The 27,080-nt window shown below is 34.6% G+C and overlaps 1 protein-coding gene across 1 annotated transcript; it reads right to left on the bottom strand.

Moving 5' to 3' along the window:
- Positions 1 to 235: 235 nt before the first annotated feature.
- Positions 236 to 26,733, bottom strand: LOC129379721 (uncharacterized). Its single transcript, XM_055060547.1, has 7 exons — positions 26,428 to 26,733; positions 20,276 to 20,290; positions 5,602 to 5,757; positions 1,206 to 1,229; positions 778 to 1,041; positions 453 to 683; positions 236 to 357 (listed from the first exon to the last, which is right to left on the bottom strand). Exons 1-7 carry the CDS (start codon positions 26,483 to 26,485, stop codon positions 236 to 238), a joined length of 870 nt encoding a protein of 289 aa, XP_054916522.1. The 5' UTR covers positions 26,486 to 26,733.
- Between the last annotated feature and the right edge of the window lie 347 nt (positions 26,734 to 27,080).

Below are 27,080 nucleotides of genomic sequence, written 5' to 3'. Positions count from 1 at the left end.
AGTTTGTGAACGGCTTCATGTTTATTCCTGAAGAAACACACAAACATTTAGTCATTTCTGCAGCGGCTGCATATTAACACTGATCAGCTGTTTGATTTATTCTTTACATTTTGACACAATTTACAAAAAAAAAGTGTTAAAATATTTTGGAAAATATTTATAATGTATTGTTAAGGCAGAATCTGTAGTTTTCTACTCTATATAGTTTTTTAATTGTTTTTTATAAATGTAGTTTTTACTCACCTGAACATTTATAATCAACACTGAGATTTTTACATCTTGATGGAAACTTTGGTATTATCTCTGCAGGAAGTTTATCAGGTTTAGTCTGATTTATGTCCTTTGGATCAATGAAATCTGAAGAATAAAAAAATACCAGTTTAGTGAAACTAATGTCACATCCACAGATTTGATAATCATATTAATTATTATTAATATGTTTTTGTTCATACCAACAGTGAAGTTTTCAGATTTGGTAAATGTGGCATTGGAGCAGCTTTCTGGGAACGTTAAAACTAAATCTGAACACATGTCGTCATAAACGTGTTTGAAACGATACGATCCATTCTTGAAATCTTCAATTGAAACTTTGTTGTTTTCTGATAGTAAAGAGTTGATGTTCCAATCACTTTGGTAACAGAAATATCCAGGAGGGCAGGATGCTTTTTTTATGTCTCGATCAGCTGAAACACAGAAACAATATTTGTCTCAGTTCTCACAGAATCTCATTTCACTAAATAATAAAAGTAAAGATAAAATATGAAACATTTTACTCACTCATTCCAGTAGTTGTTGTTTTATCTTTGGTTGAGTTACAGGATATTTCTGCACCATTGGAGTCACTAAATGTGACTTTTAGCTCATATTCAGTGCACGGCTTCAGAGGTTTGATGACATAAGTTGAGTTTTTACTGGTGTTAAAATTGCCTTTCCTTTCAAATGAATCTCGGATCTCAGCAACATATACGGTGAAGTTGTTAGGAGTAAAATCTGTCATCTGTATCTTCAGACCAAACTCGATCGTCTCAACACTGTAGGAACCTGCAAAGCAACAGTTTTACATCTGAGCTCAAATAAAACTTCAAGGTTTTATCTCAAGCTGTTAGAATGAAATTAAAAAGAAAAACAATTTTTTTATTATATAATCTCAGAAAAAAGAGCACCTTCATTAAACAATTGTTCATAACCTCAAATCTGATACTCACACTTTGGATCTGGTTTGGGTTGAGCTGCAAGAGGGAAAATGAAAAAAGTTAAAAACTGAAACATTTTCTCAAACCATCTTAAATCTACAGTTGCTTGATTTCTGTCTTGGCAGACCTACTGTTGACCTACTGTCTGTAATCCATAGTCTATATCTTAACAAACTTGTTAAAGTCCAAAATTAAATATTTAAAGTTCCAACCTGTGGTGGCCGTCATGGTTGTGTTTGTCTGAGAAGATGACTGGTTGGTGTTTGGAGTCTCATTTGAGGTGCTTGGAGGTGAGGTATTGACTGCTGGTTGGAAAGCATGCGGAGGTCACCGTCAAGCTGAAGAAATCCACTACCAAGTTTCTTACCTTCTATGATTCTTAAAGAACAACTAATTTTATCATTCAAAAACTAAGATATTTTTTAAATAATACTCACCTTCTCCAGTGCGTGGAGGTGGGATAACAACAGGTGCAGGAGGACCTGCTTCAGTGCGTGGAGGTGTGGTACCAACAGGTGCAGGTGCACCTGTCCCAGTGAGTGGAAGTAAGGAGGCTAAAAATATAAAAATCAACATCAATATCAGTTCTTCTTAAAGTAAAGAATTGAACATTTAGCTGAAGGAACTGATCCTCTCCATCCTCAATGTTTTACAAGACATTTGCTCAAAGATATTTAAAGGTAGAATAAATGAGAAAAAAGTTGATTTATTGATCAGACTATTTATAATCTATCTATATATAAAACGTTGATACTCATTAAGACCAAATCTATTGCATCTAAATACTCACACAATGTCCACATTAATACAAAGAGTTTCTGCTGTGCAGTTAAACCTAAAGTTAATGTCTTATTTTCAATGTCACTGAAAATAATAAAACTTTTGAAAAGATTAATGAACCAACCTAACATCTGAATTAAACCTCATTAAAAACAAGTTTCTCACTATTTTACCTCAAGCTCAGTGTTATAATGGTTAATCCTCTACATCACTATAAGGTAAAGCAGGTTTATTTTAACAGTGTCATTTATATACAAGTTAGTCCAAACAGGTTAACTGGACACAAAAAGAGGCAAAAAAGGGTAAAGCATAAGCATGAAAGCTTTGGAAAAGAGAAAGAAATGCTTTGATCGAAAGCAGCTGGAACAGAAACATTGTTTGAATTTAAAGGAGCCAAGAGTTTCTCAGGTTTTCAGGAAGTTTCTTCTAGATCTAGAGAGCATAGAGACTACATGCTGTCTCTACTTGTCCTGTAGACACAGAGTGAGCAGATCTCTGAAAACCTGAGGAGTCTGCATGGTTTACACTTTATAATCAACTCACAAAGACAATTTTATTCTTTACACTCCCACCAACAGACAAATCTGTTCCTGTGTTATAAAAGTCCCACAAACTTAACACCAACTTTTGCAGGTTTCAATTTATTGTCAAAAATAATCTGGTGAACCGCGACTCTAATTTATCTTTCCATTGTCCAAAAAACATCTGCATTTTAAAACTATAAGACAAGAGGCTCTGTAGTTTTCTCCAGTGAATTATAGATTTAATCTTAGATTTGTTTTTTGTTGGACAGCAACAATAAACAAGACTGAGCAGCTTTAAAGGTTTGGACAACATGAAGCAAAGCTGGAGGCTTTTAGAAACAGAACATTTGTATTAATGAATAAATACATATTTAACCAAAATGTTATTTTGGCTAAATATGAATCACTACTTTGGTGTTGTATTCACCTGAAAATATAAAAAGAAAAGAAAATGATGTAAAGAAATCAGAAACACCATCACATTACACATACATTAAAAAAGAAAACAACAATTTTTATATATATATTTTTATTCATCGGATTCATTTTCTGTCTGTTAAAGACAAAAGAAAAATCTGAAAACATTATCAACCCGAAAGAGGAAGATAGTTAAATGTTACTTACCCAGGACCAGGACATTTACGGCCCATATCAGCAAGATAACGTCACTCAGACCTGCCATGACCAAAAGCATCAACTGTCTCAGTAACTGATGCAAAATATTTCATTCCATCAGCACCTGGGAGCCGGACTGAGCTGCAGAACCAAACTTTTTGCTTTTCTATTGCAAAGCATTGAACAGGAAAAGAAGAAAACCACACGCCAAGACCACACAGTTCTAGAAATGGGTCCTAATAAATCCTACGGTTTGTTCTGGGCTTGCAGATATTTATGAATTTTTGCATTGTTGTATCTTTGCTCTGCAGTTAAGAAAAAAATAAATAAATCCTGGTAAATGACTTCATAATAATAAATGTTCTTGGACCAAAGTGCGTATCTGGCAGTTATTAGGACTTTTTTTTTTTTATCTATGTGAAAAAAAAATGTCATGTTTGTGTGAATTCACTTCATGTGCAGTGCTGCGGTTAGCCTTCGGTGAATGTAGACATGCCAGAAATACATGCTGCAGTCATCGAGACAACAGAGAATGAAGAGGTAGTGGTCTGCGGTGAAAGCAAAGCACGAAGCTGCTGTTGCATATTCTAGAACAGGTGTGTCAAACTCATTTTCCTTTTGGTTCCAAATCAAGATCATGAAGGCTCTTAAAGGGCCGGTTGTGCCAGAATGTGTAGATGAAACCTGTTCACAAACTGTTAATATGTCAATGAACTCTTAAAATTACATAATATTATTGAAGATCTTTTCAGTTCCTTCAGGAAAAGATTAAAATTAATAAACGCAACTATTTATTTACTTGCTGTATAAATTCGAAAACTAATCAACTAAATTCTCAAGAAACTGGAGGGATTTATTGATATAAATTGGCAGTAAACAGATGAAAACTGCATTGATATAATTGATTATATAATATTTAATCACACTTGGTGTTTAGTCTACACTGTGGAGGGCCACATAAAAAGCTACGGCGGGCCGGATTTGGCCCCCGGGCCTTGAGTTTGACACATGTTTTCTAGAAGAAAGAGATCATTTAGAGGAAATTTGCAGCTTGTTTTATATGCTACATGTAGAATAATGTATAAATATGGTGATGTTCAAGCATCAACAATAAAGTGACCGTGAAATGTGCTGTTTATGTATTTATTGGCATGTCTGTTTTTAATAAACAATGCTGTTCAATCCATTTGGTGTCAATAAATGACATAACATGCTAAAAACTAATACTGAGTTTAGACAGTTCATGTATTTACAGTTACATTACATCTCATCTTTTCTCATATTTTCGGTACGTTTTGCAATGCCATAAAATAAGAACATTAAACAGTGTTTTGATCTGAAGCTTCTTCAGATCTTCATCAGTAGTCGTCATGATTTCATTTGGAAGGTGGCATTTTAACATAGATTGTAACAACAAGAGGAAATATGTCATTACATGAAGACGACATCTATATACTTTTATTCTTACTTTCCCTGATATGAAACAAACAAAAATCTGGAGTAAAATCCAGGAAATCTCCATGAAGTGATATAACTAAACATTGTACCATCGGCTGCAGTATTCAAGATTAAAATTTTTCAGACATAATAATATAAAAACTTTCAATGTTTTCTTGATCTGCAGCTCCATCAGATAATCACTGGTTGTCTTTGGGAGGTGGCATGTTGGCATAGACTGCAACAAGAAAAGGGGAAAAAATGCATGAAAACCTCGTCAAGAATTTTTCTTTTTCACTTTGATCTAATATAAAACAATCTAAAACATGCTATGAATTCCAGCAGATCTACCAGACATTATGTGATCATTTAACTAAAAGCTGATATTAAACATGCTGTTTGTTATAATCAGTGATTCTGCCTGAAATTTACTCACTGGCTGTTGAGAAGCAATTCTGTTCTTCATTATCACTGTGGAGAAAATCAATTAATTTTAGACAAACATGATCGAATTAACAATGAAAATCAACAAACATAAATATGAAAGCTGAATAGGTTTTACTTCCTGGATTTTCTCCTCTTCCTGATGAAGAACGCCACACAGAGGATGATGAAGATGATGAGGAAGACCAAACAGCCAATGAGGGCTTTGCTGTTGTCTGTGTTTGAACAGAGATCAATGTGGCTTAAATATTGAAGTTACAGTGACGTTATAGTGAGCAGAGCTTAGTTTGGTGTATTTATACTGATTGTTATATAAACAACACGTACATCTAGTGTCAGCCTGTCTAATCTCAGAAAAAAGAGCACCTTCATTAAACAATTGTTCATAACCTCAAATCTGATACTCACATTTTGGATCCGGTTTGGGTTGAGCTGCAAGAGGGAAAATGAAAAAAGTTAAAAACTGAAACATTTTCTCAAACCATCTTAAATCTACAGTTGCCTGATTTCTGTCTTGGCAAACCTACTGTTGACCTACTGTCTGTAATCCATAGTCTATATCTTAACAAACTTGTTAACGTCCCAAATTAAATATTTATAGTTCCAACCTGTGGTGGGCGTCATGGTTGTGTTTGTCTGAGAAGATGACTGGTTGGTGTTTGGAGTCTCATTTGAGGTGCTTGCAGGTGAGAGTTTTGTCTCAGAAGATGACTGGTTGGTGTTTGGAGTCTCATTTGAGGTGCTTGCAGGTGAGGTATTGACTGCTGGTTGGAAAGCATGCGGAGGTCACCGTCAAGCTGAAGAAATCCACTACCAAGTTTCTTACCTTCTATGTTTCTTAAAGAACAACTAATTTTATCATTCAAAAACTAAGATATTTTTTTAAAACTGTAAACTAAAGCTGAATACATTACCACTTGTTTTCGTTGAAGAGCTTGGAGGATTTGAGGAGTTGGATAGAGAGGTGTGTGAGGGTTTGATAATGGTGGGAGGTTTGGAGGCTGCAGTAGTTGTTACTGCAACGGTGCTTGGAGGTAAGATAGTACCAACAGGTGCAGGAGGACCTGCTTCAGTGTGTGGAGGTGGGATAACAACAGGTGCAGGAGGACCTGCTTCAGTGTGTGGAGGTGGGATAACAACAGGTGCAGGAAGACCTGCTTCAGTGCGTGGAGGTGTGGTACCAACAGGTGCAGGAGGACCTGCTTCAGTGCGTGGAGGTGGGATAACCAACAGGTGCAGGAGGACCTGCTTCAGTGCGTGGAGGTGTGGTACAACAGGTGCAGGAGGACCTGCTTCAGTGCGTGGGGTGGGGAGAGGGGACAACAGGTGCAGGAAGACCTGCTTCAGTGCGTGGAGATGGGATAACAACAGGTGCAGGAGGACCTGTCCCAGTGAGTGGAGGTGTGGTACCAACAGGTGCAGGTGCACCTGTCCCAGTGAGTGGAGGTAAAGAGGCTAAAAATATAAAAATCAACATCAATATCAGTTCTTCTTAAAGTGAAGAATTGAACATTTAGCTGAAGGAACTGATCCTCTCCATCCTCAATGTTTTACAAGACATTTGCTCAAAGATATTTAAAAGGTAGAATAAATGAGAAAAAAGTTGATTTATTGATCAGACTATTTATAATCTATCTATATATAAAACGTTGATACTCATTAAGACCAAATCTATTGCATCTAAATACTCACACAATGTCCACATTAATATAAAGAGTTTCTGCTGTGCAGTTAAACCTAAAGTTAATGTCTTATTTTCAATGTCACTGAAAATAATAAAACTCTTGAAACGATTAATGAACCAACCTAACATCTGAATTAAACCTCATTAAATACCAGTTTCTCACTATTTTACCTCAAGCTCAGTGTTATAATGGTTAATCCTCTACATCACTATAAGGTAAAGCAGGTTTATTTTAACAGTGTCATTTATATACAAGTTAGTCCAAACAGGTTAACAGGAAAAGCATAAGCATGAAAGCTTTGGAAAAGAGAAAGAAATGCTTTGATCGAAAGCAGCTGGTAACAGAAACATTGTTTGAATTTAAAGGAGCCAAGAGTTTCTCAGGTTTTCAGGGAGTTTCTTCTAGATCTAGAGAGCATAGAGACTACATGCTGTCTCTACTTGTCCTGTAGACACAGAGTGAGCAGATCTCTGAAAACCTGAGGAGTCTGCATGGTTTACACTTTATAATCAACTCACAAAGACAATTTTATTCTTTACACTCCCACCAACAGACAAATCTGTTCCTGTGTTATAAAAGTCCCACAAACTTAACACCAACTTTTGCAGGTTTCAGTTTATTGTCAAAAATAATCTGGTGAACCGCGACTCTAATTTATCTTTCCATTGTCCAAAAAACATCTGCTTTTTAAAACTATAAGACAAGAGGCTCTGTAGTTTTCTCCAGTGAATTATAGATTTAATCTTAGATTTGTTTTTTGTTGGACAGCAACAATAAACAAGACTGAGCAGCTTTAAAGGTTTGGACAACATGAAGCAAAGCTGGAGGCTTTTAGAAACAGAACATTTGTATTAATGAATAAATACATATTTAACCAAAATGGTATTTTGGCTAAATATGAATCACTACTTTGGTGTTGTATTCACCTGAAAATATAAAAAGAAAAGAAAATGATGTAAAGAAATCAGAAACACCATCACATTACACATACATTAAAAAAGAAAACAACAATTTTTATATATATATATATTTTATTCATCGGGTTCATTTTCTGTCTGTTAAAAACAAAAGAAAAATGTGAAAACATTATCAACCCGAAAGAGGAAGATAGTTAAATGTTACTTACCCAGGACCAGGACATTTACGGCCCATATCAGCAAGATAACGTCACTCAGACCTGCCATGACCAGGAGCATCAACTGTCTCAGTAACTGATGCAAAATATTTCATTCCATCAGCACCTGGGAGCCGGACTGAGCTGCAGAACCAAACTTTTAGCTTTTCTATTGCAAAGCATTGAACAGGAAAAGAAGAAAACCACATGCCAAGACCACACAGCTCTAGAAATGGGTCCTAATAAATCCTACGGTTTGTTCTGGGCCTGCAGATATTTATGAATTTTTGCATTGTTGTATCTGTGCTCTGCAGTTAAGAAAAAAATAAATAAATCCAGGTAAATGACTTCATAATAATTAATGTTCTTGGACCAAACTGCGTATCTGGCAGTTATTAGGACTTTTTTTTTTCTATCTATGTGTAAAAAAGTGTAATGTTTGTGTGAATTCACTTCATGTGCAGTGCTGCGGTTAGCCTACGGTGAATGTAGACATGCCAGAAATACATGCTGCAGTCATCGAGACAACAGAGAATGAAGAGGTAGTGGTCTGCGGTGAAAGCAAAGCACGAAGCTGCTGTTGCATATTCTAGAACAGGTGTGTCAAACTCATTTTCCTTTTGGGCCAAATCAAGATCATGAAGGCTCTTAAAGGGCCGGTTGTGCCAGAATGTGTTGATGAAACCTGTTCACAAACTGTTAATATGTCAATGAACTCTTAAAATTACATAATATTATTGAAGATCTTTTCAGTTCCTTCAGGAACTAATAATAAATGCGACTATTTATTTTGCTGTATAAATTCGAAAACTAATCAACTAAATTCTCAAGAAACTGGATTGATTGATTGATATAAATTGGCAGTAAACAGATGAAAACTGCATTGATATAATTGATTATATAATATTAATCACACTTGGTGTTTAGTCTACACTGTGGAGGGCCACATAAAAAGCTACGTCGGGCCGGATTTGGCCCCCGGGCCTTGAGTTTGACACATGTTTTCTAGAAGAAAGAGATCATTAGAGGAAATTTGCAGCTTGTTTTATATGCTACATGTAGAATAATGTATAAATATGGTGATGTTCAAGCATCAACAATAAATTGACCTTGAAATGTGCTTTTTATGTATTTATTGGCATGTCTGTTTTTAATAAACAATGCTGTTCAATCCATTTGGTGTCAATAAATAACATAACATGCTGAAAACTAATACTGAGTTTAGACAATTCATGTATTTACAGTTACATTACATCTCATCTTTTCTCATATTTTCCGTACGTTTGTAATGCCATAAAATAAGAACATTAAACAGTGTTTTGATCTGAAGCTTCTTCAGATCTTCATCAGTAGTCGTCATGATTTCATTTGGAAGGTGGCATTTTAACATAGATTGTAACAACAAGAGAAAATATGTCATTACATGAAGACGACATTCATATACTTTTATTCTTACTTTCCCTGATATGAAACAAACAAAAATCTGGAGTAAATCCAGGAAATCTCCATGAAGTGATATAACTAAACATTGTACCATCGGCTGCAGTATTCAAGATTAAAATTTTCAGACATAATAATATAAAAACTTTCAATGTTTTCTTGATCTGCAGCTCCATCAGATAATCACTGGTTGTCTTTGGGAGGTGGCATGTTGGCATAGACTGCAACAAGAAAAGGGGGAAAAATGCATGAAAACCTCGTCAAGAATTTTTCTTTTTCACTTTGATCTAATATAAAACAATCTAAAACATGCTATTATGTGGTGATTTTAACTAAAAGCTGATATTAAACATGCTGTTTGTTATAATCAGTGATTCTGCCTGAAATTTACTCACTGGCTGTTGCAATTCTGTTCTTCATTATCACTGTGGAGAAAATCAATCAAGTCAGAAGATTAATTTTAGACAAACATGATCGAATTAAATGAAAATCAACAAACATAAATATGAAAGCTGAATAGGTTTTACTTCCTGGATTTTCTCCTCTTCCTGAATGAAGAACTGCCTGGAGACCATGGAGATGACTTCAGATGACTGTAAAACATGCAACCGCTTCTTTAGACTTCAACTTACAAATGTTCTTATTCCAACCAAAATCATTTTCAATGTTTAGTGGACACAGCATTGTTTTTAATATATTTCTAGATTTTCTCCTCTTCCTGATGATGAAGAACGCCACACAGAGGATGATGAACATCATCCTCTGTGTGGATGATGAAGCTCTCAAACAGCCAATGGGGGCTTTGCTGGTGTCTGTGTTTTAACAGAGGTCAATCAACCTTTAATATTGAAGTTACAGTGAGCAGAGCTGAGTTTGGTGTATTTATACTGATTGTAAAAAATCCTCTGTGGTCACAACTGAACAAAGAGCAGAACCAGCTGCTGAGAAAACATAACATCCTTACTGGGACTTTCTGTGTTTCAACACGTAGATCTTATAGAGGAGAAAAGCCACAGAGGTGATGATGAGGAAGACCAGAAATCCAATAAGAGCTTTGTCATTATCTAAAAAATGAAATTAAACATTGATCCTTTTAAGAAGAAATTTGTAGAAATGCATTTGGAAAGTGTGAACATGTGAAAGAAAGCATGATTGAATGAAATGGTACGTACATCTAGTGTCAGCCTGTCTACTTACAGGTGAGCTGATAAAATTTCTGTTGGAAGTAAACACCTGTAATTACAAAATGGTTCTTGTTAGCATTCAAAACATCCAAATTAAGTCGAGTAATAAAATCAGAGTTATGAACAGATCCTGGTTGTTACAAACCTTCACTGTAGGATGTTAAGTAGCTCAGATCTTTGAATTCAAAGTGACATGTTGTGTTAGACTTTCTGCTGCCAGCAACATCTTGAAGTTCTGCAATGAATTTTCTGTCTGGTCCATTAAAATCAATGTCCTTTAATGAACATCTCACTTCAATCTTATTGTTCTCTGTAACTTGAACGTCAAGGTTACGAGGTGGTTCTGGTACTGAAAGAAGAAGAGAGAGGATAAATATCAAGACAAACACATGGGGAGGAAAATCTTTTCTTCCTATAAAACCTGAAACCAAAACATGAAAATGATTTAAAAAGAAACACGACCAGGTTTGTAATTGACCAAACACTGAACAAAAATGTTAAAATATCTAACTTACTTTAACTAACCATGACAATGTAATGCAGATAGATTTATGTTAATATTTTATCTGCTGTCCAAAATAAGATATTAAGAGAACTCAACATCGCTACTTTGTTTTTTTGTTATTTTACCAACCATATTTAATTTACCAACAAGGATTTCTCAATTATCCAGAACAAATTTATGAATTTATGGGTCTAAACTAACTTGTTATTGTTCTTGTCGACGCAGAACTTTACAATGATGGAATATGTTGAGACGCAGTTTGTGTTTTGAAAACAATTTGACGTTTTTGCATGGAAAACCATATGAAAGTATAATGACTTTCAATACTGTAATAATTAAACTGGATTGCAATAAAACTCATTTAAAATTATAACTGATTCTAGATTGACTGTGTCTAAATCCAAAAACTAAATTTCTGACTTAATTTGTTAAAAAAGAGTTGAATTTCCTAACAGATACATTTACTGTTTATACCTTTAGCCAAACAAGCATAAAAACAAGAAATTCACACAGAAATTTATATCAAATTAATTTAAATCAGACAGTGTTTGGAGATTATATTATTATTTCAAAAAACATATTTTCTCGGTTACTTACTTCCAGGCTCAGTCTTTCCTTTAACTGTTGTTGCTCCAAAAATCAGCTTTTCCAGCGTAAATGTGTTTGACGTTACATCTGTAATCCCTGAATGGTTTAACTCCTTCCTCGAAGACACACTTTCTTCCTTCAGATTGATAAATCGTCTTTTCTGTAATTTTTTATATTTTCCAGAACCTGTTTGTGTTGGTTTGACAACAGCAGCTTGTTATAAAAGATCTTTAATCTTAAAAATGATTATCATGTTGAAAAACAGAGGTCTGTTTCTCATGTCAAACATTAAAGAAACATTTCCGTTAAAATTATCCTCAGATCAGTGATAGTTTAGAGTCACAGCTTCACTGATCACATCTGGTTGTTTTACACATTTTTATCTCCTCATGGAGTTTGTGTAAAATAGATTTATTTTAAGTGGAATTTGTGCTAATCCAAAAGTAATAAACATTAAACTAAATCTATTTATTTCACTTGCCTTCCACATCTTGCTCACACTCGCAGTGATAATAGAGCAAATCCAGTTTGTCAAGAACACCTTGACATTTATTACTCTTCGTTTCCCAGTTCAGCTTAATGGATGTACTGGTTGAACTGTTCTTCAGGTTGGTTACTGTAAAATCTGTAGCAATAGAAAAGCAAAAACAATGAATGATGTCCTGATAGTGATTTTCTCTCTGTGTTGTTAGTATAATAACTTTGTTCTTATTTCCAGTGAAGTGCAGTAAATACCAACTCACCACAGTGAATGTTGAACTGGACAGGTGGAAGTGTCTTATTTATGAAGACATTGTTCATCTTGATGTCACCAGTGCAGCTGCTGTAGCTTTGTTTGTTTTTCAACAGATTGATTGTTGATTCCTGAAGAAACACAAACATTTAGTCATTTCTGCAGCGGCTGCATATTAACACTGATCAGCTGTTTGATTTATTCTTTACATTTTGACACAATTTACAAGAAAAAGTGTTAAAACATTTTGGAAAATATTTATAATGTATTGTTAAGGCAGAATCTGTAGTTTTCTACTCTATATAGTTTTTAAATTGTTTTTCATAGTTGTAGTTTTTACTCACCTGAACATTTATAATCAACACTGAGATTGCAGCTTAATGGAAACTCAGGTTTTATCTCTGCAGGAAGTTTATCAGGTTTAGGCTGATTTATGTCCTTTGGATCAATAAAATCTGAAGAATAAAAAAAATACCAGTTTAGTGAAACTAATGTCACATCCACAGATTTGATAATCATATTAATTATTATTAATATGTTTTTGTTCATACCAACAGTGAAGGTTTCAGATTTGGTAAATGTGGCATTGGAGCAGCTTTCTGGGAACGTTAAAACTAAACCTGAACACATGTCGTCATAAACGTGTTTGAAACGATACGATCCATTCTTGAAATCTTCAATTGAAACTTTGTTATTTTCTGATAGTAAAGAGTTGATGTTCCAACCACTTTGGTAACAGAAATATCCAGGAGGGCAGGATGCTTTTTTTATGTCTTTTTCAGCTGAAACACAGAAACAATATTTGTCTCAGTTCTCACAGAATCTCATTTCACTAAATAATAAAAGTAAAGATAAAATATGAAACATTTTACTCACTCATTCCAGTTGTTGTTGTTTTTCTTTGGTTGTGTTACAGGATATTTCTGCACCATTGGAGTCACTAAATGTGACTTTTAGCTCATATTCAGTGCACGGCTTCAGAGGTTTGATGACATAAGTTGAGTTTTTACTGGTGTTAAAATTGCCTTTCCTTTCAAATGAATCTCCGATCTCAGCAACATATACGGTGAAGTTGTTAGGAGTAAAATCTGTCATCTGTATCTTCAGACCAAACTTGATCGTCTCAACACTGTAGGAACCTGCAAAGCAACAGTTTACATCTGAGCTCAAATAAAACTTCAAGGTTTATTATAAAATTAAAACGTAAACATTTCAATTTCTAATACACACAAAAAAGCCAGTGAAAGTTAATTATTAATAAACATATTCATAATCTCAAATCTGATACTCACACTTTGGATTTGCTTTGTGTTCAGCTGTTGGAAAACAAGATGGAAACATTTAAAAAGTCGAGAAATGAAAAACAAAAATTCTTTAACCATTTTAAAATGACAGTATCTGGTCTTTATTACTTCAGCCAACCTGAAATCAAACATCTAAAGTGTAAACCATAATGAAACTTTACTGAAGTTCTTTAAAGTAAAATAACAAAATAAAATTCAAGCTTCAAAGCGCTCTTAGTGGCGCTTTGCTCGTATCTGGAAATAATGCATCACATTAGTGCTACTTATATATAGTAATCTACATTGTTCTGATAGAATGTAGATTAAAAAAAGTGTTAAAACATTTTGGAAAATATTTATAATGTATTGTAAACGTTATAAATATCTGGTTTTTATCTGGTGTTTTCTGTGTGAGAAAAAAAATCCTGCTCAATGTGATATTTTCTTCATGAATAAAATATTGTTTCTATCGTGTTAGAGTAATTCTCTAAAAAATTATATTTCTGGACTGGAACACTAAATTTTGCTGATTTAGATAAACTTTTTTGTGCATGCAAAGTTGTGTCTGATTCCTATGAAAGTTTTTTAAAAATTTGCACAAATTTGGTCATCATGTTGCAGTTAAATGTTACTTACCCAGGACCAGGCATTTACGGCCCATATCAGCAAGATAACGTCACTCAGACCTGCCATGACCAGGAGCATCAACTGTCAGTAACTGATGCAAAATATTTCATTCCATCAGCACCTGGGAGCCGGACTGAGCTGCAGAACCAAACTTTTTGCTTTTCTATTGCAAAGCATTGAACAGGAAAAGAAGAAAACCACACGCCAAGACCACACAGCTCTAGAAATGGGTCCTAATAAATCCTACGGTTTGTTCTGGGCTTGCAGATATTTATGAATTTTTGCATTGTTGTATCTTTGCTCTGCAGTTAAGAAAAAAAAAATGAAACCAGGTAAATGACTTCATAATAATTAATGTTCTTGGACCAAAGTGCGTATCTGGCAGTTATTAGGACTTTTTTTTCTATCTATGTGAAAAAAATGTCATGTTTGTGTGAATTCACTTCATGTGCAGTGCTGCGGTTAGCCTACGGTGAATGTAGACATGCCAGAAATAAATGCTGCAGTCATCGAGACAACAGAGAATGAAGAGGTAGTGGTCTGCGGTGAAAGCAAAGCACGAAGCTGCTGTTGCATATTCTAGAACAGGTGTGTCAAACTCATTTTCCTTTTGGGCCAAATCAAGATCATGAAGGCTCTTAAAGGGCCGGTTGTGCCAGAATGTGTTGATGAAACCTGTTCACAAACTGTTAATATGTCAATGAACTCTTAAAATTACATAATATTATTGAAGATCTTTTCAGTTCCTTCAGGAAAAGATTAAAATTAATAAATGTGACTATTTATTTACTTGCTGTATAAATTCGAAAACTAATCAACTAAATTCTCAAGAAACTGGATTGATTGATTGATATAAATTGGCAGTAAACAGATGAAAACTGCATTGATATAATTGATTATATAATATTTAATCACACTTGGTGTTTAGTCTACACTGTGGAGGGCCACATAAAAAGCTACGGCGGGCTGGATTTGGCCCCTGGGCCTTGAGTTTGACACATGTTTTCTAGAAGAAAGAGATCATTTAGAGGAAATTTGCAGCTTGTTTTATATGCTACATGTAGAATAATGTATAAATATGGTGATGTTCAAGCATCAACAATAAATTGACCTTGAAATGTGCTTTTTATGTATTTATTGGCATGTCTGTTTTTAATAAACAATGCTGTTCAATCCATTTGGTGTCAATAAATAACATAACATGCTGAAAACTAATACTGAGTTTAGACAATTTATGTATTTACAGTTACATTACATCTCATCTTTTCTCATATTTTCGGTACGTTTGCAATGCCATAAAATAAGAACATTAAACAGTGTTTTGATCTGAAGCTTCTTCAGATCTTCATCAGTAGTCGTCATGATTTCATTTGGAAGGTGGCATTTTAACATAGATTGTAACAACAAGAGAAAATATGTCATTACATGAAGACGACATTCATATACTTTTATTCTTACTTTCCCTGATATGAAACAAACAAAAATCTGGAGTAAAATCCAGGAAATCTCCATGAAGTGATATAACTAAACATTGTACCATCGGCTGCAGTATTCAAGATTAAAATTTTTCAGACATAATAATATAAAAACTTTCAATGTTTTCTTGATCTGCAGCTCCATCAGATAATCACTGGTTGTCTTTGGGAGGTGGCAAGTTGGCATAGACTGCAACAAGAAAAGGGGAAAAAATGCATGAAAACCTCGTCAAGAATTTTTCTTTTTCACTTTGATATAATATAAAACAATCTAAAACATGCTATTATGTGGTGATTTTAACTAAAAGCTGATATTAAACATGCTGTTTGTTATAATCAGTGATTCTGCCTGAAATTTACTCACTGGCTGTTGAGAAGCAATTCTGTTCTTCATTATCACTGTGAAGAAAATCAATTAATTTTAGACAAACATGATCGAATTAACAATGAAAATCAACAAACATAAATATGAAAGCTGAATAGGTTTTACTTCCTGGATTTTCTCCTCTTCCTGATGAAGAACGCCACACAGAGGATGATGAAGATCATCCTCTGTGTGGCGTTCTTCATCGGCTCTCAAACAGCCAATGGGGGCTTTGCTGGTGTCTGTGTTTTAACAGAGGTCAATCAACCTTTAATATTGAAGTTACAGTGAGCAGAGCTGAGTTTGGTGTATTTATACTGATTGTAAAAAATCCTCTGTGGTCACAACTGAACAAAGAGCAGAACCGGCCTGCTGAGAAAACAGAACATCCTTACTGGGACTTTCTGTGTTTCAACACGTAGATCTTATAGAGGAGAAAAGCCACAGAGGTGATGATGATGAGGAAGACCAGAAATCCAATAAGAGCTTTGTCATTATCTAAAAAATGAAATTAAACATTGATCCTTTTAAGAAGAAATTTGTAGAAATGCATTTGGAAAGTGTGAACATGTGGAACGAAGCATGATTGAATGAAATGGTACGTACATCTAGTGTCAGCCTGTCTACTCACAGGTGAGCTGATAAAATTTCTGTTGGAAGTAAACACCTGTAATAACAAAATGCTTCTTGTTAGGATTCAAAACATCCAAATTAAGTCCAGTAATAAAATCAGAGTTATGAACAGATCCTGGTTGTTACAAACCTTCACTGTGTAGGATGTTAAGTAGCTCAGATCTTTGAATTCAAAGTGACATGTTGTGTTAGACTTTCTGCTGCCAGCAACATCTTGAAGTTCTGCAATGAATTTTCTGTCTGGTCCATTAAAATCAATGTCCTTTAATGAACATCTCACTTCAATCTTATTGTTCTCTGTAACTTGAACGTCAAGGTTACGAGGTGGTTCTGGTACTGAAAGAAGAAGAGAGAGAATAAATATCAAGACAAACACATGGGGAGGAAAATCTTTTCTTCCTATAAAACCTGAAACCAAAACATGAAAATGATTTAAAAAGAAACACGACCAGGTTTGTAATTGACCAAACACTGAACAAAAATGTAAAAATATCTAACTTACTTTAACTAACCATGACACTGTAATGCAGATAGATTTATGTTAATATTTTATCTGCTGTCCAAATAAAAATATTAAGAGAACTCAACATCACTACTTTGTTTTTTTGTTATTTTACCAACCATATTTAATTTACCAACAAGGATTTCTCAATTATCCAGAACAAATTTATGAATTTATGGGTCTAAACTAACTTGTTATTGTTCTTGTCGACACAGAACTTTACAATGATGGAATATGTTGAGACGCAGTTTGTGTTTTGAAAACAATTTGACGTTTTTGCATGGAAAACCATATGAAAGAATAATGACTTTCAATACTGTAATAATTCAACTGGATTGCAATAAAACTCATTTAAAATTATAACTGATTCTAGATTGACTGTGTCTAAATCCAAAAACTAAATTTCTGACTTAATTTGTTAAAAAAGAGTTGAATTTCCTAACAGATACATTTACTGTTTATACCTTTAGCCAAACAAAGCATAAAAACAAGAAATTCACACAGAAATTTATATCAAATTAATTTAAATCAGACAGTGTTTGGAGATTATATTATTATTTCAAAAAACATATTTTCTCGGTTACTTACTTCCAGGCTCAGTCTTTCCTTTAACTGTTGTTGCTCCAAAATCACCTTTTCCAGCGTAAATGTGTTTGACGTTACATCTGTAATCCCTGAATGGTTTAACTCCTTCCTCGAAGACACACTTTCTTCCTTCAGATTGATAAATCGTCTTTTCTGTAATTTTTTTATATTTTCCAGAACCTGTTTTGTGTTTGGTTTGACAACAGCAGCTTGTTATAAAAGATCTTTATAATCTTAAAAATGATTATCATGTTGAAACAGAGTTTGGTCTGTTTCTCATGTCAAACATTAAAGAAACATTTCCGTTAAAATTATCCTCAGATCAGTGATAGTTTAGAGTCACAGCTTCACTGATCACATCTGGTTGTTTTACACATTTTTATCTCCTCATGGAGTTTGTGTAAAATAGATTTATTTTAAGTGGAATTTGTGCTAATCCAAATGTAATAAACATTAAACTAAATCTATTTATTTCACTTGCCTTCCACATCTTGCTCACACTCGCACTTATAAGAGAGCAAATCCAGTTTGTCTAGAACACCTTGACATTTTTCACTCGTTGTTTCCCAGTTCAGCTTAATGGATGTACTGGTTGAACTGTTCTTCAGGTTGGTTACTGTAAAATCTGTAGCAATAGAAAAGCAAAAACAATGAATGATGTCCTGATAGTGATTTTCTCTCTGTGTTGTTAGTATAATAACTTTGTTCTTATTTCCAGTGCAGTAAATACCAACTCACCACAGTGAATGTTGAACTGGACAGGTGGAAGTGTCTTATTTATGGAGACATTGTTCATCTTGATGTCACCAGTGCAGCTGTAGTTTGTGAACGGCTTCATGTTTAACGGTTCAACAGATTGATTGTTGATTTCTGAAGAAACACAAACATTTAGTCATTTCTGCAGCGGCTGCATATTAACACTGATCAGCTGTTTGATTTATTCTTTACATTTTGACACAATTTACAAAAAGTGTTAAAACATTTAGGAAAATATTTATCATGTATTGTTAAGGCAGAATCTGTAGTTTTCTACTCTATATAGTTTTTAAATTGTTTTTCATAGTTGTAGTTTTTACTCACCTGAACATTTATAATCAACACTGAGATTTTTGCAGCTTAATGGAAACTCAGGTTTTATCTCTGCAGGAAGTTTATCAGGTTTAGTCTGATTTATGTCATTTGGATCAATGAATCTGAAGAATAAAAAAATACCAGTTTAGTGAAACTAATGTCACATCCACAGATTTGATAATCATATTAATTATTATTATATGTTTTTGTTCATACCAACAGTGAAGGTTTCAGATTTGGTAAATGTGGCATTGGAGCAGTTTACTGGGAACGTTAAAACTAAATCTGAACACATGTCGTCATAAACGTGTTTGAAACGATACGATCCATTTTTGAAATCTTCAATTGAAACTTTGTTGTTTTCTGATAGTAAAGAGTTGATGTTCCAACCACTTTGGTAACAGAAATATCCAGGAGGGCAGGATGCTTTTAGTATGTCTCGATCAGCTGAAACACAGAAACAATATTTGTCTCAGTTCTCACAGAATCTCATTTCAGTCAATAATAAAGTAAAGATAAAATATGAAACATTTTACTCACTCATTCCAGTTGTTGTTTTATCTTTGGTTGTGTTACAGGATATTTCTGTACCATTGGAGTCACTAAATGTGACTTTTAGCTCATATTCAGTGCACGGCTTCAGAGGTTTGATGTCATAAGTTGAGTTTTTATTGGTGTTAAAATCGTCTTTCCTTTCAAATAAATCTCCCGATCTCAGCAACATATACGGTGAAGTTGTTAGGAGTAAAATCTGTCATCTGTATCTTCAGACCAAACTCGATCGTCTCAACACTGTAGGAACCTGCAAAGCAACAGTTTTACATCTGAGCTCAAATAAAACTTCAAGGTTTTATCTCAAGCTGTTAGAATGAAATTAAAAGCAAAACAATTTTTTTTATTATACAATCTCAGAAAAAAGAGCACCTTCATTAAACAATTGTTCATAACCTCAAATCTGATACTCACACGTTGGATCTGGTTTGGGTTGAGCTGCGAGAGGGAAAATGAAAAAAGTTAAAAACTGAAACATTTTCTCAAACCATCTTAAATCTACAGTTACCTGATTTCTGTCTTGGCAGACCTACTGATGACCTACTGTCTGTAATCCATAGTCTATATCTTAACAAACTTGTTAAAGTCCCAAATTAAATATTTAAAGTTCCAAGTACTTAACACCAACTTTTGCAGGTTTCAGTTTATTGTCAAAAATAATCTGGTGAACCGCGACTCTAATTTATCTTTCCATTGTCCTTAAAACATCTGCATTTTAAAACTATAAGACAAGAGGCTCTGTAGTTTTCTTCAGTGAATTATAGATTTAATCTTAGATTTGTTTTTTGTTGGACAGCAACAATAAACAAGACTGAGCAGCTTTAAAGGTTTGGGCAACATGAAGCAAAGCTGGAGGCTTTTAGGAACAGAACATTTGTATTAATGAATAAATACATATTTAACCAAAATGTTATTTTAGCTAAATATGAATCACTACTTACTGGTGTTGTCTTTACCTGAAAATATAAAAAGAAAAGAAAATGATGTAAAGAAATCAGAAACACCATCACGTTAATATACATTAAAAAGAAAACAACAGTTTTTTTATATATATTTTATTCATCGGGTTCATTTTCTGTCTGTTAAAATCAAAAGAAAAATGTGAAAACATTATCAACCCGTAAGAGGAAGATAGTAAATGTTACTTACCCAGGACCAGGACATTTACGGCCCATATCAGCAAGATAACGTCACTCAGACCTGCCATGACCAGGAGCATCAACTGTCTCAGTAACTGATGCAAAATATTTCATTCCATCAGCACCTGGGAGCCGGACTGAGCTGCAGAACCAAACTTTTTGCTTTTCTATTGCAAAGCATTGAACAGGAAAAGAAGAAAACCACACGCCAAGACCACACAGCTCTAGAAATGGGTTCTAATAAATCCTACGGTTTGTTCTGGGCTTGCAGATATTTGTCAATTTTTGCATTGTTGTATCTTTGCTCTGCAGTTAAGAAAAAAATAAATAAATCCAGGTAAATGACTTCATAATAATTAATGTTCTTGGACCAAACTGCGTATCTGGCAGTTATTAGGACTTTTTTTTTATCTATGTGAAAAAAAATGTAATGTTTGTGTGAATTCACTTCATGTGCAGTGCTGCGGTTAGCCTACGGTGAATGTAGACATGCCAGAAATACATGCTGCAGTCATCGAGACAACAGAGAATGAAGAGGTAGTGGTCTGCGGTGAAAGCAAAGCACGAAGCTGCTGTTGCATATTCTAGAACAGGTGTGTCAAACTCATTTTCCTTTTGGGCCAAATCAAGATCATGAAGGCTCTTAAAGGGCCGGTTGTGCCAGAATGTTTTGAAACCTGTTCACAAACTGTTAATATGTCAATGAACTCTTAAAATTACATAATATTATTGAAGATCTTTTCAGTTCCTTCAGGAACTAATAATAAATGCGACTATTTATTTACTTGCTGTATAAATTCGAAAACTAATCAACTAAATTCTCAAGAAACTGGATTGATTGATTGATATAAATTGGCAGTAAACAGATGAAAACTGCATTGATACAATTGATAATATAATATTTAATCACACTTGGTGTTTAGTCTACACTGTGGAGGGCCACATAAAAAACTACGGCGGGCTGGATTTGGCCCCCGGGCCTTGAGTTTGACACATGTGTTCGAGAAGAAAGAGATCATTTAGAGGAAACTTGCAGCTTGTTTTATATGCTACATGTAAAATAATGTATAAATATGGTGATGTTCAAGCATCAACAATAAATTGACCTTGAAATGTGCTTTTTTTTTTTTTTTTTTTCAAGATAGTTTTATTAGGATTTTCTGTTATACAGACATACAAAAACAAACAGAACCTAAAAAAAAAAAAAAAAAAAAATACCTACAGCGCATTCCCTCCCCCCACCAAAAAGAACACTGAACCCCAGGGCTCACTCCATCTACACAAAAAAAGAAAAGAAAAATTAGCTTTACATATCACAGTATTTGACAAAATGTAAGAAAGGAAACCAAATATCTTTAAAGTCTTCAAGCTTCCCTTTTGTTGAATATGTCAGCTTTTCCATTGCCAGGTTGTTGCCCAATAGTTTGATCCATTCATTTATCTTTGGTCTTTCTGTGTTCCTCCACTTCAGAGCAATTAAATGTTTAGCCTGCAAGAGCAAAAAGTCACAAGCTTCTGTCTCTTTGTAGGACCTCTAAATCCATCTGGGAAAATATGCAGTAAGCAAAGTTTACTGTCCATTGGAACATCCTGTTCGATCAAACGAGAGATGAACATAATAACCTCCTTCCAGAAAGTTTGAAGTTCTACACATTGCCACATACAATGGAAAAGAGTACCCTTATCTATATTACATTTAACACAGATATCAGGAATATTTGAATTAAAATGATGAAGTTTTACAGGAGTGATATACGTTCTAAATAACCATTTGTATTGCAATAGTCTAAATCTTGTGTTAATAGTTTGCGTTTGTGCCAATAAACATGAGTTACTCCATTCATCCTCAGGAATTTCCGTTTGCAGATCAGTTTTCCAGGCTTGTAGATATGAGAGACTATTTTCTTTTGAAGCCAATGAAATGTGCTTTTTATGTATTTATTGGCATGTCTGTTTTTAATAAACAATGCTGTTCAATCCATTTGGTGTCAATAAATAACATAACATGCTGAAAACTAATACTGAGTTTAGACAATTCATGTATTTACAGTTACATTACATCTCATCTTTTCTCATATTTTCGGTACGTTTGCAATGACATACAATAAGAACATTAAACAGTGTTTTGATCTGAAGCTTCTTCAGATCTTCATCAGTAGTCGTCATGATTTCATTTGGAAGGTGGCATTTTAACATAGATTGTAACAACAAGAGAAAATATGTCATTACATGAAGACGACATCTATATACTTTTATTCTTACTTTCCCTGATATGAAAAAACAAAAATCTGGAGTAAAATCCAGAAAATCTCCATGAAGTGATATAACTAAACATTGTACCATCGGCTGCAGTATTCAAGATTAAAATTTTCAGACATAATATAAAAACTTTCAATGTTTTCTTGTTCTGCAGCTCCATCAGATAATCACTGGTTGTCTTTGGGAGGTGGCATGTTGGCATAGACTGCAACAAGAAAAGGGGGGAAAATGCATGAAAACCTTGTCAAGAATTTTTCTTTTTCACTTTGATCTAATATAAAACAATCTAAAACATGCTATGAATTCCAGCAGATCTACCAGACATTATGTGATCATTTAACTAAAAGCTGATATTAAACATGCTGTTTGTTATAATCAGTGATTCTGCCTGAAATTTACTCACTGGCTGTTGAGAAGCAATTCTGTTCTTCATTATCACTGTGGAGAAAATCAATTAATTTTAGACAAACATGATCGAATTAACAATGAAAATCAACAAACATAAATATGAAAGCTGAATAGGTTTTACTTCCTGGATTTTCTCGTCTTCCTGATGAAGAACGCCACACAGAGGATGATGAAGATGATGAGGAAGACCAAACAGCCAATGAGGGCTTTGCTGTTGTCTGTGTTTGAACAGAGATCAATGTGGCTTAAATATTGAAGTTACAGTGACGTTATAGTGAGCAGAGCTTAGTTTGGTGTATTTATACTGATTGTTATATAAACAACACGTACATCTAGTGTCAGCCTGTCTAATCTCAGAAAAAAGAGCACCTTCAATAAACAATTGTTCAACGTGAGTAAAATCTGATACTCACACGTTGGATCTGGTTTGGGTTGAGCTGCGAGAGGGAAAATGAAAAAAGTTAAAAACTGAAACATTTTCTCAAACCATCTTAAATCTACAGTTACCTGATTTCTGTCTTGGCAGACCTACTGTTGACCTACTGTCTGTAATCCATAGTCTATATCTTAACAAACTTGTTAAAGTCCCAAATTAAATATTTAAAGTTCCAACCTGTGGTGGGCGTCATGGTTGTGTTTGTCTGAGAAGATGACTGGGTGGTGGTTGGAGTCTCATTTGAGGTGCTTGCAGGTGAGGTATTGACTGCTGGTTGGAAAACATGCGGAGGTCACCATCAAGCTGAAGAAATCCACTACCAAGTTTCTTACCTTCTATGATTCTTAAAGAACAACTAATTTTATAATTCAAAAACTAAGATATTTTTTTAAATAATACTCACCTTCTCCAGTGCGTGGAGGTAAGGAGGCTAAAAATATAAAAATCAACATCAATATCAGTTCTTCTTAAAGTAAAGAATTGAACATTTAGCTGAAGGAACTGATCCTCTCCATCCTCAATGTTTTACAAGACATTTGCTCAAAGATATTTAAAAGGTAGAATAAATGTGAAAAAAAGTTGATTTATTGATCAGACTATTTATAATCTATCTATATATATAAAAAGTTGATTCTCATTAAGACCAAATCTATTGCATCTAAATACTTACACAATGTCCACATTAATACAAAGAGTTTCTGCTGTGCAGTTAAACCTAAAGTTAATGTCTTATTTTCAACGTCACTGAAAATAATAAAACTCTTGAAACGATTAATGAACCAACCTAACATCTGAATTAAACCTCATTAAATACCAGTTTCTCACTATTTTACCTCAAGCTCAGTGTTATAATGGTTTAACCTCTACATCACTAGAAGGTAAAGCAGGTTTATTTTAACAGTGTCATTCATATACAAGTTAGTCCAAACAGGTTAACAGGACACAAAAAGAGGCAATAAATGATAAAGCATAAGCATGAAAGCTTTGGAAAAGAGAAAGAAATGCTTTGATCGAAAGCAGCTGGGAACAGAAACATTGTTTGAATTTAAAGGAGCCAAGAGTTTCTCAGGTTTTCAGGAAGTTTCTTCTAGATCTAGAGAGCATAGAGACTACATGCTGTCTCTACTTGTCCTGTAGACACAGAGTGAGCAGATCTCTGAAAACCTGAGGAGTCTGCATGGTTTACACTTTATAATCAACTCACAAAGACAATTTTATTCTTTACACTCCCACCAACAGACAAAGCTGTTCCTGTGTTATAAAAATCCCACAAACTTAACACCAACTTTTGCAGGTTTCAATTTATTGTCAAAAATAATCTGGTGAACCGCGACTCTAATTTATCTTTCCATTGTCCAAAATTCATCTGCTTTTTAAAACTATAAGACAAGAAGCTCTGTAGTTTTCTCCAGTGAATTATAGATTTAATCTTAGATTTGTTTTTTGTTGGACAGCAACAATAAACAAGACTGAGCAGCTTTAAAGGTTTGGACAACATGAAGCAAAGCTGGAGGCTTTTAGAAACAGAACATTTGTATTAATGAATAAATACATATTTAACCAAAATGTTATTTTAGCTAAATATGAATCACTACTTACTGGTGTTGTATTCACCTGAAAATATAAAGAAAAGAAAATGATGTAAAGAAATCAGAAACACCATCACATTACATATACATTTTAAAAAACAAACAGGTTTTGTTTAATATGTCATTCATCTGGGATCATTTTCTTTCTGCTAAAAACAGAAGAAAAATGTGAAAGCATTATCAACCCGAAAGAGGAAGATGGCCGACTTATCTGGATGAGGCAGCGCTGTCAAACCTGGTTGCTCTGACAACATGACAGAACCGCATTTGGTCACCAATGAAAAGCTCCAGGAGTTTCCACTGGTTCAATGCCAACAAATTAAGTTCCTATTATACTAGATCACTATTAGGTTCTTGTCTTGGTTCACTCTGAGGTCCATTCACCCTCTTCCACTCTTCAATTAATTAATGAAGCCATTGTTGAATCATGAGTTCATGGGAGCTCTTGCTCTTCTTGATATATTATCAGCCTGCCTGAAGTTTGGCTTTGGATACCAAAGATGGTGCATGTTGTGGCACATTGTTACAGTAACCATCATTAATGCTTCAAACCTCTGCAGAAGAGATTAGCTGAAGCTACAATGTCAAATGATTTAGTTTTGCACTTCTACAAGTGCAGGAAAGGTCAAAATCAAGTTTGGTCGACCACTTCCCTCTGCTCAGGCGACTTCAACGGAAGCCTGTAGAAGACCAAGCTGCTTTGTGCCTCTTGATGTGAGAAGGAATGGCATTGATCATTTTCCAACATGGGAAGCCCAGCAGAGATGAAAGCACTGTTCTGGAAATCACTTTGCGCACATCTACTGTAAAAGGTGTAAGGTACAGGTTTGGCTGAGCAAGGATAGAAACTTTTTGGGTTCTGACCATAATGTGAAATAAATGGCTGTATGAGGTTTTTGTTTGGAAATAAAAACTAAGAGAAAAACTTTCTAAAGTGTTCCATATCAGTTTGAATGATTACATTTTGTTTGCTGGTGTTTTCTACTTCTTTTGAAAGAAAAACGATGACAGACTCCAAAAAATAATTCACCTTTTACCATAAACACCATCACACACCAAACAACAATCTGCTGCAAGTTCAGAAACTTAACTTAGGAGGTTAGACATCATCGTGTCAATGTTTTTTTGTATTTTTTAAATGAAAACCATTTTTACACAAACTGTCAGTAGACAGACCCAAGAAGACATTGAATGCATCACTTCCCTCCTTCAACCAGCTCATAAAAAAGCTTCACTTTTATCATATTTTTTGGAGTACTTACAGCGAGCCAAACCAACCATCAGGACCAGCAAGATCATCAGACCTCGGAGACCCGCCATGTCCGGGGTGTAAGGGTGTGTGTGAGCACCCACGATTCAAGCCGAGCCGGGTCCAAAAGAGGGTGAAGAACAAACCGGCGCCAAACCGAACCTCTATTTCTAATATAAACCCCCTAAACGTTGATCTGTTTCAAACTACATTCGCTTTATCTGTCTCATCAGAAGACGCAGCCTCCTGGACTTGTTCCCCAAACCCTAAACCTTGCTTCTGGTTTCAAGTGGAGCAAACGGGAGTGATGTCACACCGCCAACTGAGAGCCTGCCTTTGCCTTGGCAGGAAGTTTTATTTCTGCTACGCCACCAAGAAGAGGAAGCCATCTTTTGTCTGATCTTCGCTTGACTTTGCTAAAGTGTGAAAATAAAAAAGTACATGCTCACGGAGCAGCTACTAATTTGCATATCTTAAAGCTAACATTTGCTTGTTTCCTGTAAAGTGACGGATAGAAAATTAGAAGAGAATCTTGTACAGATTGAGGACTTTGGGTTTTTGTCAGTCGCTCCTTTAAATAAAAGGGCCTGAAGTAGTGAAACTGCAATGTTCACCAAGGATCATGGAAAAAAGTACGTGAAAAACCGAGCCTTCGATCTCCACGAC

The sequence above is a fragment of the Poeciliopsis prolifica genome, unplaced genomic scaffold, assembly GCF_027474105.1.
Source record: "Poeciliopsis prolifica strain line A6 unplaced genomic scaffold, Auburn_PproV2 SCAFFOLD002, whole genome shotgun sequence".
In the NCBI taxonomy this organism is placed as follows: Eukaryota; Metazoa; Chordata; class Actinopteri; order Cyprinodontiformes; family Poeciliidae; genus Poeciliopsis; species Poeciliopsis prolifica.
The sequence above is the reverse complement of the archived record's forward strand: the minus strand, read 5'-3'. Positions and strand labels throughout refer to the sequence as shown.

What these genes read in the sequence shown, in the direction of transcription:
- LOC129379721 (XM_055060547.1), bottom strand. Translation starts at nt 26,485, where the DNA reads ATGGCGGGTCTCCGAGGTCTGATGATCTTGCTGGTCCTGATGGTTGGT. An exon ending in AACCATGACGCCCACCACAG is followed by an intron (nt 1,230 to 5,601) that starts GTTGGAACTATA and finishes TCCCTCTTGCAG; the next exon opens with CTCAACCCAAACCAGATCCA. An exon ending in ATCTGAAAACTTCACTGTTG is followed by an intron (nt 358 to 452) that starts GTATGAACAAAA and finishes TTTATTCTTCAG; the next exon opens with ATTTCATTGATCCAAAGGAC.